This window comes from Cimex lectularius, unplaced genomic scaffold, assembly GCF_000648675.2.
Source record: "Cimex lectularius strain Harlan isolate CLEC.00 unplaced genomic scaffold, Clec_2.1 scaffold236, whole genome shotgun sequence".
Lineage (NCBI taxonomy): Eukaryota > Metazoa > Arthropoda > Insecta > Hemiptera > Cimicidae > Cimex > Cimex lectularius.
The window spans coordinates 562,216-574,544 of NW_019392957.1; the positions used below are offsets into that span (position 1 = coordinate 562,216).

General features: G+C 35.5%; 1 protein-coding gene across 1 annotated transcript; it reads left to right on the forward strand.

Annotated features, from left to right (window-relative positions):
• The first annotated feature begins 1,685 nt into the window (after positions 1 to 1,685).
• LOC106666363 (DNA repair protein RAD50) lies at positions 1,686 to 11,982 on the forward strand. The gene is made up of 22 exons (XM_014393523.2): positions 1,686 to 1,978; positions 6,927 to 7,073; positions 7,145 to 7,260; positions 7,325 to 7,437; positions 7,497 to 7,649; positions 7,707 to 7,896; positions 7,968 to 8,161; positions 8,223 to 8,479; positions 8,535 to 8,674; positions 8,728 to 8,853; positions 8,911 to 9,004; positions 9,066 to 9,275; positions 9,352 to 9,489; positions 9,594 to 9,745; positions 9,802 to 10,375; positions 10,442 to 10,648; positions 10,709 to 10,882; positions 10,938 to 11,063; positions 11,122 to 11,308; positions 11,373 to 11,598; positions 11,655 to 11,783; positions 11,844 to 11,982. Exons 1-22 carry the CDS (start codon positions 1,742 to 1,744, stop codon positions 11,875 to 11,877), a joined length of 3,924 nt encoding a protein of 1,307 aa, XP_014249009.1. The 5' UTR covers positions 1,686 to 1,741; the 3' UTR covers positions 11,878 to 11,982.
• Positions 11,983 to 12,329: the final 347 nt, after the last annotated feature.

Genomic DNA, 12,329 nt, shown 5'->3' on the forward strand with positions numbered 1-12,329 from the left:
ATAACAGCATTCTTTTAAACCCTAACAAATCCCAGTCTTTATTAATTAAAAAAAGTTCTTCCAATAAAATGATAACATAAAAAATTATTTTCACATGATGTACATAGCAATGTGTACAACTATAAATTTACTTTTAGCATTGAAATTGTACCTGTATCAAAGATCCCGGAAACATACTTCACATCCTATAAAGTCACAACAGACAGATATATTGGGTGCAAGGTCTCAAAGGAGTACACCCTGGCCAGAGGGGAATCTGTAAGGTTATACATATGCCCTGAACCTATGCTTGGGATAACAAAAACAAATACAGAATTCTCCATCGCAGAATAAATCCAAATAAAACAAAAGAAATGTATAAACTCTAGCAGTGCTAGACACAGTAAACTTATGTTAAAACAACCTTCACCAAGACTGGCAAACTCACTGCTGCAGAATAGTTATAGAACCATTAACCGGTGACTGGCATCTGAGAAAACACGTACACAACATGGGCATATGTAACGATGATCCTATCTGCAGATTATGTAATGAGGAGGTGGAAACATCCACTGATGTCATCTTCAAATGCAAAGCAACATCTATCAACCATCCCTAAGCAACATCTCAATGGAAATTTAATCTAGCATACAGAAAAAAACCTAGGGAATGAAATTGTAGCAGTGACAGTCAATGGCCTGATTCTTCTAAGGAGAAGGATTGAGCTATTGCACTGAACAGAGAACTAGAAATGTACAAGCCAGAAGGTTGCTGTGCTTGGGGGGCACAAACCCCGCTTCCTATTATCCTCATCATCATCGCTTTTACTATTGGGTTGTCCGGAAAATAATGCAGGATTTTAAGTTTTCATTAAAAAAAATCTATATAAAATATTCTGTTTACGTTTACAGGATTACTCATTTGTATGNTGGGAAATTATTTTGATTAAAGAACATTGCTTTAAAGTAACTAGTTTCTTTTTTTTTGTTTAATACCAAAATCCTGCATTATTTTCCGGACAACCCAATATCACCTGTATCAAAAGACATGATATGCTTGTCCAAGAAAATGGCGAGCCATTTTGGTGGAATTAGCCAAGTTTGCATTGTACAAAGGGTTCTAACAACATTCAACTGATTGATCCTTCTTCATCACAAATTACCAGTACAAATTATTGGCGCGACCCTTTTAAAAGTATATTTAATCGAAAACAATTGTCTCAATAAATCATTTCACATTGAACCTATATTAGAGTGATAGAAACATTTTTCTTACATAAAGCATGTTTTATGTGATTTCTGGTTTGTCAAAGAATTCGACATAAGACAGAGAGCATGATTCATATCACAAATTATTGTTTTGTATATTTTATATTTTATGCTGTTATTATTATTTTACTTACTATTATGCTTATAAAATTAAGTTTATTTCTAAGCTATGTACATGTAAGGGGCTTAAAGCCCTATTTGTATCTTTAAATTAAAATAAAATGAATAAAAAGTATATTAGGCAAGTAGGTCTCACAATGGCGTAAGTCCATCTCTTGACAGTCTTGTCAGTAAGGCCGACTTGAGGTATTCTCTGATGTTTTAAATTGCTTTATCAGTAATAAATAAGAAATGCACAATTGTCATAAATCACTAACAAAAAGGTCAAAAGTATTTAAATATTTCTCATGCTTATCAGCGTTTTCCCGGGCTTTTTGCAAATTGAGAAAGGTAACAGGCGAATGCAGGATAGTAGTGCTCTGACTCTCTGAGGCATGTCGTCCCTAGAGAAGCTGTACGTGCAAGGCATCAGGAGCTTCGGCCCCGAAAAAGAAGACGCGGGCTTGATTAAGTTCTCATCGCCTTTGACCCTCATCCTGGGCGAGAACGGATGCGGGAAGACGACTTTGATCGAGGCGATCAAGTTCGCGACCTGCGGCGAACTACCGGCCGGCCTCAAGAGCAGCAACGCCAACTTCGTACACGACCCAAAACTTTCAGGGTCTATGGAGGTATGACTTAGATTAAAAAACGATCCTATGTCCTAAGAAGGTCGGCCGATAAAAGCAAACATGAACAAGTGGTTTGAATAAAAATGACAACACGATTTGACAGATCTGCGCTGTCAAGATGTACACGAGGTACCATCAGTCAATGATATAACCGGCATGGAGTACAACGCCTCAAGGCTGTAAAATAAAAATCAACATTTGTCAAATCTTGCACTGATCGTTACAATTCCACAATCGGGTCTGCACACGGAGCTACTCAAAAGAAACTAATCAATGACACGACTTACAGTCCGGAACGAGTCACGTTCAGTGTGACTGAATGAGACACAGCAGTTAAGCTGCCGAGTCACTATCGACTGAAGTTGCGGTTTTGGATAATTTTCAAAACAACGATCAACAGGTGATTATATTTCACCAGGAGTTGAAAAGCATCCTGTTTTATGAAACTCTGCGCTTTCTGAAAAAGCATGAAGTTGGAAAGATGCATAAACACAAAATCTGTTTTTTTCCCTTCAATAGAGATGATAGTACAGTTATGTGATAGCTTTATTGTCTGATTCATCACTGAGATTACTGTCATCATATTTACCAGGGATGGTGATAATTCTTTGACTTCACTGAACAAACTACTCATTTTGATCTTTTTTGAGTAGCTTCATGTGTGGATCTGCGTCACTAATGAGTGACTTAGGTGACTACTGATATATTATTTTTGTTTATTTTGTGTTGCTCCGTTTTTAGACTGCTTTAAAGGTGTGGGTAGTTCAAGGTTGGTCAATAGCCCATCAGCTTGGTCAATGATTCCAACGATGAACTGGTGTGATTGAATTCTTTGGAGACGAGCCAGCCGAACCATTTTAACAGTTCAAACAGTCTTGAATAATTTATAGCATACGAATGCAAAATATTCTTTGTATTCTTTCTCTTCTGTAGCATTGATAGTACAGTAATATGACAGAGCATCAGATACAATGATATGGTATACAGATGGCTCCAAAACAAATGAAGGAACCGGATTAGGCGTTTTCTGTACAAGCCCAACACATGAGCAGTCATACTCATTAGGGAAGTACACTTCGGTCTTTCAAGCAGAAATACATGCCATCAATGCTTGTGCTCTGGAAAATCTTAAAAGAGGTTACACTGACAAAAAAATCCTCATAAGATCAGATAGCCAAGCAGCCATTAAAGCATTAGCATGTAAAAGAATCACATCAAAATTAGTCCATGAATGCATCTAAAATCTCCAAAACTGGGGGAACACAACAACCTGATGATATCTTGGGTGCCAGGGCACAGGGGAATTTTGGGTAACGATAAAGCAGACAGACTGGCCAGAGGAGGATCTGCAAGACCATATATAGGCCCCGGACCTATACTTGGGATAACAAAAACAAATATAGAATCTTCCATCGCAGAATGGATCCAAACAAAACAAAAGGAGAAGTGAGCGGTGCTAGACATAGTAAACTTATGATGAAACAACCCTCACCGAGACTGGCAAAAGTACTGCTNAAAAACTTAGGGAATCAAATTGCAGCAGCGACAGTCAATGACCTGATACTTCTAAGAAGAAGGATTGAGTCTATTGCACTGAACTAAGGAACTAGGAAGGTACAATAAGCCAGAAGGCCGCAGTGCCTGGGGAGTGCAAACCCCGCTTCCTAGTATCCTTTTCTACCATACCATACAGTAATATGACAGGTTCTTCACTGAACGAAAAAAGTCAAAAATTGATGTCACCGAAGAAACTACTGAATTTGATCAATTTTGAGTAGGCTGATGTGTAGGAAATAAATTGCCTTTTCCACAATAGGCATTTAATACATAAAATACGTTTTGGTCTAATGTAGATCATCTTAGTGACTTTTATTCTTCTTGACAGACTACTCGCCAAGTCCATAGTCATCCAGACATAAATTTCTGAACTTATAAGAATGAAAAAACCTTCAAACCACTTAATATAAAAAAAGTCGCTGAAGATTATGAATTATTACTTATACATATATATTGTGACATTGTTCTTTCAAACAAATAAGGGTACAACACTGCTCACTCATTAAAGACAAGGGAAGCGGTGCTGGAATACATATACCTAAATTAGGGATCAGTATCTCCTCCCCTCTTGGTAATAACATCTCCGTCTTTCAGGCGGAGGTCTGGGCCATCAATGTTTACTGCAGAACACTCATGGATAACAAGGTTAAGGGAAAAGATATTAGAATTTTTTCCGACAGTCAGGCCAGTCTTAAGTCATTACAAAAAGTGCTATCAACATCTAGGCTGGTGGAAGAAACCGTTGAACTTATTAATAGGATTACTACCAGGTACGAGAATAGGGTAACCCTCATATGGATACCAGCTCATAAGGGGCACTATGGCAATGAAGAGGCGGACAGCCTGGCCAAAGAAGGCTCAAATACTGCGTTTGTCGGGCCACCGGTATTACCCCACCCTATAAGCACAGCGAAAGAGAGTATTAATTGCTGGGGCATGAAACAATTCCTTAAGGAATGGAATCTGTCCCCCGGACATAGGCAATCGAAGGAGTTTCTGAAGGAAATCAAACCAAAAGAATCGAAATGGCTATTCTCTAACTCAAGGAGGGGAATTAGGAGGTTGATAGGNATATTTACAAGGCCAAAATTGTAACATAGGATGAATAAAATCTTTTAATTATTCTACACTCTAGGTTCCACCTGTATTCATACAACCACACAACGTAATCACTCAACTCACCCTTGTGAGAACTAAATTATTATACAATTACTTCTAAATATTGGTGCTAGCTCAAGCAAAAGGCTTCAAATTTGGAACACACCTGATCTGTTTTTTCCAGTTCAAATTGAATATATGCCCCATTCATCTTTCGGAATATCTCCGAAAGAGTCATCCCCAAATTGTAAGGGGTGATAGTATACATTACTTATTACAAAAATATTAGACCAAAATGTGCTCAAATAATAAATACCTCAAATAATAATAAAAAGAATTTATTTCCTACCCATCATCTTATGGAGTTCCACAAAATCAAGATGGTTTGCATCATAAACAAATTTTTGATTAGCCTCATGTGCGGGCAGTCTAACTCTGTCAGACGATTGGTTATCGGCTAATTGATTGTAATAAATTGAGTTTTGGATAATGGAGCCCACTATAAACAATCAGAATAAAAATTAGCCCCATTGGTACGTTTAATAAAATTGACTACGGAAAAATATGTAGTGGTAGAAATGATAAATGTTGGAGTATATTGTTTAATCTTTTTAAAAAGATAGTCCCTACTTACAGTTTGTTGTATTCTGTGATATATTTATCTATCTGTGTGATCTATCTAGGACGTTTGACATAGTTAATCGTACAATTCTGTTGGAAAAGTTACACCACTTTGGGATCTGGGATAAATCACTACAATTTTGTGAAAATTTCTTTAAAAAAACAGGAAACAGAATGAAATAATTAATGGAATGTAGTCATGAAGTGGTCAGATATGGTACCTCAGGGATCCATTTTAGGACCTCTATTTTTTAGTATTAAATGAATACTATTATTTCTACGCTAACTCCCAACTGTGTTCCTAAATGTAAATAAAAATCAATTCATCAGTTATGATATTGAAACAACAATTAAAGCAAAAAACTGTAAACTTTCTAGGTTTTGTATTAAATAACCTTAAATGGCATCATCTTATTGACTATGTATGCAGAAAACTCGCCCTGGTCTGTTTTATACTAAACAAATTAAAAAATCTCGCTGTACACTACGAACTGTACGTTTATTACTATTTCAAGTAATTGTAAATTATAGCATAAGATTTGGGGAAGGTGACAGAAAAAATACTAAAAATCGCTAAAAAAAAAGCATGAAGAACAATGATTATTTGGAGATCATGAGGTGCAGTGTGGTGTGATGTATGTTTTTGTCTGTCGTGTTGAGAGTGAGTGACACAAGAATGACACATCTTCATGGAAAACAAAACACTTTGAGCCCTGAAGATGATCTCAATAAAGATCGAATCGTTGGCATGATAAAGAAAATGTTTTTCTAAAACCTACATCACACCAGACCGCATCTCACGATCTCCAAATAATCATTGGTTAATGGTCACTAAACACCACACATTAAAAACAATATTTAAGAAAAAACCGAAGGATCATAGTAATCCACTAGCTAAGGAGCTGAAAGTTTTGATCGTACCTGGCTCTGTACATTTACTCCAATCTAAAGTATATTAAGGAAAGCCATGTTATTGAGACTCACCGATACAACAAGATAAATCCTAGAAATTATAATAATTTAGTAATCCCTTTCTGTTCAGTGGAAAAACAAGCCCAGAAAAGAGTACCATTAGGGCATACAACATGCTCCTCAATATAATAAAATTGTTACTAATTAATGAATTCATAACATTTATAAAAAAGTTATAATAGAAAATCATATATACCACAAGGATGAATTCAAGGACGTTGTAAAGAACGTAAAGTAATGAATTGTATTTATATTTATTATTGTATATTTATTTAGTGACGTTTGTACAATAAACTTGTGAACAAAATAAAAATTATTCTATTCTATTCTATTTTAAAAACTTGCAATCCAAATTGTTGAAAACAACAGACTATGAGTAGGAACTATCTTTTTAAAAAGATTAAATATTTAGTGCGCCAATGATATATTTCAGACCTTTATAAGCTCATGCATTTCTACCTTTTTTATATTTCACACTCCCAGTTATTAGTTTGGCATAGTCCACCGGTATAGGGTCTCCCCAAGGTATGGCACCGGGGTGGTGGCTGAGGGGGGTGGGGAATTAACATTTTGTAACCATAGTACTATGAATTCTAGACAAACCAGATACTCATTCCATGAAAAAAAGTGTATTATAATATAATTTATACAATTACTAGTGTAGAGAATGGAAAAAGTGATGACTTTTTTATCTTGATAGGTTAAAGGTCAGGTAAAACTCCAGTTGAAAGACTTAAACGGAAAGACTTTGAGCGTAACGCGTATAGTATCTGCTTCCCAAAAGTTAAGAAAGACTGAGTTCAAACGCATCGATCAGGCAATCAACCGCAAAGCTGATGACAATACAGTTTGTATTTTTTTAATTTTTTTTCAACAAATTAATTATTAATGCTGTATATTATATTATTTTAAATCTAGTGGACTACAATAAGTGGCAAGTGTGCCGACATTGATCAAGAAATGTGCCAAGCGCTTGGAGTGAGCAAAGCTGTACTCAGCAATGTCCTACTTTGCCATCAGGAAGATTCTAACTGGTTTGTTCTCAGATATGTCTGTTATTTAAAAAAAAAAACTAATTATTTTTAAAAAAATCTAAAGGCCTTTAGATGAAGACACTAAAGTAAAAGCTCATTTTGATGAGATATTCGGCCAAACTAAATACACTAAGTGCCTTGACCAGGTGAAGAACCTCAGGAAACAATACGTTCAAGGTATTTATTGCTTCCTACTTAATATATTTAAATTTTAACTCTCTTGTATTCGTTTTTAGATGAAAAACTGTTAAATAGGGACGTCGAAAGTTTGTCGCAGACGACGAAAGATGTTGCTCAGAAAAGGATCGATCTTGAGAGCGTCCAAGGCAGACTTTTCGAATATAAAAATAAATTGGATGCATTTGAAGCAAGCCTGAATCCTATCAAAAGTAAATATTTTATTTGTTATTTTTTATATTAAATATGTAATGAAACTTTTTTTTAAGACCGTTTAAAGGAACTTGCAATCAAGGAAGATCAAATCGCTGATTTGAAGACAGAACAAGAGACGCAGAGGACAAAATTACAAGGCGTGAGAGTGACGATTGCAGAATACAAAAAACAGATTCAACATGAATTCAAAGGGACGATTGAACAGCTGAAAGAGGCCATCAGTAATTTTGAACAAGAAAAAGGGTATCACATTTATTGCTTTAAGTACATTTGAAAGATTGATTAAAATTTTAATACATAAATTTCTTTTTTAGTGAAAAAGAAGAACATCTCGAAGAGGTTGAAAGGCAAGAAGAAGAGTTAGTAGAGGAAATGAAGAAAAACCAACAGTTTATGAATGATGAGCAGTTCAAAATTGGCCAACTACTCAGGGATATGGAAAAGAATAAAGAGAAGCTTGAGAAACGGAACAAATCAATTCTCGCTCTCTCAGAAGATTTGGACATAAGTAAATTAAAAAATAAAACAAATCGAGAAATGCAATAATAAATTTTTTCGTATTCTTTCAGCAACGACCATTTCACAGCTTTCCCAGTCAGACGAAATCCAACGGGTGTTCTATTCGGTCGAACAGTGCATGTCTGAACTAGAAGATCAAATTAAAAAATTGAAGGAGGAACAGAAGCGCAAAGTTTCTGAGCTTCAGTCTGAAATAGACAGCATGCGAGAAGAAAAGGCTAAAATTGATCAGAATATAGTCAACCAGAAAAAACAGTTAGACTCAAACAAAAAAGAACTTCAGAAAGTCAAAGAAGACATTTTTGAGGTTTTTAAACATTCTTTCAAGACATTTTTTAGTCTTTTAAATAACATATTTTCAGGCTGACCAATCTGCCGACATGTTAGGCGAGCTGCAAAATAAACTTGATAGGGTTAAAAAAGAGATAGAGGCTTTAAATAATAACAGCAGCGGTCAAGACATAGATGTAGAAATAAACAATGCTGACAAGGCTAAAGAAAAGTAAGCATTATGATTTAATTATGCTGGAAAGACATTGAATCTTCATTTTACAGGCTGGAAGACGAAATGGCTATGCTGGAACGAGAAATTCAGAGCCTGCAATCTCTCACTTCCATACAGGCTCAGCTAGATATAAGCAAACCAGCCAAGGCGGTGAAAGACGCCGAAATAAAAAAAATGTAAGGAATAAATTTCATTATGAGTTACATTATTATATTTTTTTAAATGTATTAAAGGAAAAGTCGTCATGAAAAAGCACTTAAACATCTTTTATCTGATGTGCCAGAGCAAGGGATAAAATTTCAGTTAGAAGCCTGTTTAGACAAGCTGGTAAATTTAAAAGAAAGGTAATTCATTCAGATTGGTTTTCTATAAAATATTTCAATCTTAGGCAGATGAAATTAAGACAAAGACAGAAGAGTTGAAGACGAAAGAAAAAGAACTCGCTGGTAAGGAGGCCGAGCAGAAGCATTTAAACGAAAAGCTCAAATTGGCCAAGCAGACACTGGAAGCGGATCAGTTTTCCATAAGCCAGGCCTGCAACGGCCAGGATTACGACAGCTACCTCTCGGAAATGGCTCAAAAACTCCAAGACCTCCAGGTATAATAAAACAATATCAACAAACAACTTTGCCATATTTTAAAAAACAAAAGTTGTTATACTTATTTATTTTCAGGATCAAAAGGGAAATTTATCGTCTTCGGAATTCATGTTCCGAAAATATGTACAAAAGTTGCAAGAGCGAGATCCGTGCTGTCCACTTTGCAATAGAGAATTTACAGCTGAAAATGAAGTCACATCAATCATTAACGAGGTATTTCAAAATGTTGTTTTACTGCCGTGGATTTGTTTTATTAATCATATTTTTCACAATTATGAGTAGGCTAAGATATTAATGTTTAATATATTATTTTATAGTTATCTATTAAAGTTAAAGAGGTTCCTACGAAGTTGAGAGAGAACAAAAATAATTTAAACGCCTGTCAGGAAAAGTACAACAGTTTGTTACAATTGAAACCAAAATATGAAAAATTGTCTGTGATGAAAAGTACTGAAATTCCTACCCTCGAGTATGTTTTTATTTTTTTATTTTTTGTCTGTAGATATTATTAAAATGTTATTTTAGGGAAGAAGTGAGGAAGTCGGAAAAAAAAATTTTAGCACTCAAAGAATCGATTATATTGTTGTCAAATGAGATCGAAGGTCCCCAGTGTGATGAGGCGATGGCCAAGGGTATGCAGAGCGACATCGTACTGCTCGAACAGCTCATTTCAGAGAGCAGGAAACTGGACAGAGAGATACAAAAGTTGTCGGCCAAAATGCCAGCGGGTACGAAGCGTTCGCTCGACGATGCTCTCCAGGCGCAGAGGGAACTAAGGACGTCGTTACAGAATTCAAGGAGAACTCTCGAGTCCCTCAAAAACAAGAAGATGGACATCAACGTGAAAAAGAACAAACTTCAAGAGCAGAAGAATGCCATACAAAGCCAACAGTTAAAAATCAGCGGGAACGTCCAAATGAGGGCACAGCTCGCCGAGAAAAGGGAAGAGCTCGAAAGCTTGGAAATAACCTTGCAGACTGAAATAGAAAAAAACAATGAGAACATGGCGATGTACACGAGAAAGTTGGATCAGTACTTGAGGCAGATGAAAAATTTAGAAACTTCCAATCTCTCCGCAGTCGATTTAAAATCATCTAGGGTATAAAATTGACAGATGGTAATAAATAAGAATGTGAATTTGTTAAAGAAAAATTTTATTTTTTAGTTAAAGGAAATAGAACAAAGATACAGAGAGTTGAGGAATGAACACCAGTCCATCCTTGAATACGAAATGTCAGGAGGCGCCAAAAAACTCGAAACCTCGCAGAAAAATCTTGCCAGCTTACAAAAAGAGCATGATACTCTATCCCTGAAAAAAATATCTCTAGCTGATCAAAAGGATAAACTAAAGACCGACCTATCTTCCCATACGGTTAATAAAAAATTAATTAAAACCAATAACAACTTTATTAGTGTTATTGTGATGTTTCAGGTGAGACAAAGGGAGTTGGATGACAATTTGAAACTCAGAGAAAAACTCACAGAAGAAAAAGAATTGAAAGAAAGCGTACAGAAGTTGAACCTACAAATCGGCAACCTTGATTTCAAGACTATAAACGAAGAGAAACAGAAATGTAACGAAGCTGCTCAACGATTGATCAAAGAGGTACTGAAAACATGTTTGATTTTGAATTTTTGTTTTGTTCAATGCTTCGTTTCAGAAAGCAGAGGCAGAAGGGAGTAAAAGAGAACTTGAAAGGAACATCGAAACGATAAAGAAAGAATTAGACAGGCCGCATTATAAAAACGCCGATAAGAACTATCGTGAAAAAGTGATCGAAGTAGAGGTAGTAGAATTAAAACCATTTTGTTTTTTGAAAATTTTATTATTTCTTTAATTCTTAGGTATTTAGAAAAGTTTCCAATGATTTGAACATTTACTACAAGGCACTTGATTGGGCCATGATGAGTTATCATCATAAAAGAATCGAGCATATCAATTCAGTGATAAAAGAGCTTTGGAGGAAAATTTACTGCGGTAATGATATCGACACGATTGAAATCAAAGCAGAAGCTGATCAATCCGCATCAGGTTTATTATAAATTTTACAATCGACAAATTTTCATTTTCATGATTTTTTTGTGTAATTCGACAGCTGAGAAGCGTAGGCAGTTCAAATACAGGGTCGTTCAGGTGAAAAACGGAACCGAACTTGATATGCGGGGGAGATGCAGCGCTGGTCAGAAAGTCCTGGCCTCGCTTATAATAAGAATCGCTCTTGCTGAAACGTTTAGCTCGACCTGTGGAGTTCTAGCTCTCGATGAGCCGACTACGAATCTTGACCATCAGAACATAATCAAGCTCAGCGAAGCTCTGGCAGAGTAAGCATCATTTATTTAAAACGATAAACAATTTTAATTTTTTAATTTGTTTCTAGAGTTGTTAGGACACAATGCAACAGAAGGAATTTTCAACTGATTGTGATTACCCACGATCAAAGTTTCCTAAACATTTTGTCCAAGGTCGGTCACTTAGACCATTATTATAAATTGGAAAGGACCCATAAGTGAGTATTGTACTTATAATATTCAGTCGGTTTTGAATTTTATAAAATCGTTTGTTTCAGGGGAAAGTCAAAAGTTACACAAATCCTTCTGTAAAGCCAGTTCCTCCGTAAAATTCATCCCATCACATTTCACTTGTGATATTACATAAATTGTATTTTTTGTGTTTTTGTTTTGTTAAATAAAAGTTTTTGCATATTATAATCTTTTTTGTAAAGCCCCCATAATTTCATTTAGTGAAAATATATTTGATTTTATTGATTTTAATGACCAAATTGCAATTTAAACACTGGCCTTGCTGCTGCCTGACCTCTTTTACTACATACATCTGACTGGCTGCCCACTATAACACCAGCTGTGCTGCATGTAATATTTCAATATTAGAAGAAAAAAAGGCAAGAACTGGTTTTTAACATTTAAGTTACTACTGATTTCACTGAAAATTCTTTTGTTCATAATTGCTCTCAATAGATGAAGGCATCATCAGGTATTCAGCCATTGCAGGTTTTTTTTGTTTTTTTTTTTTGATGACAGGTTTTTGACGAAAG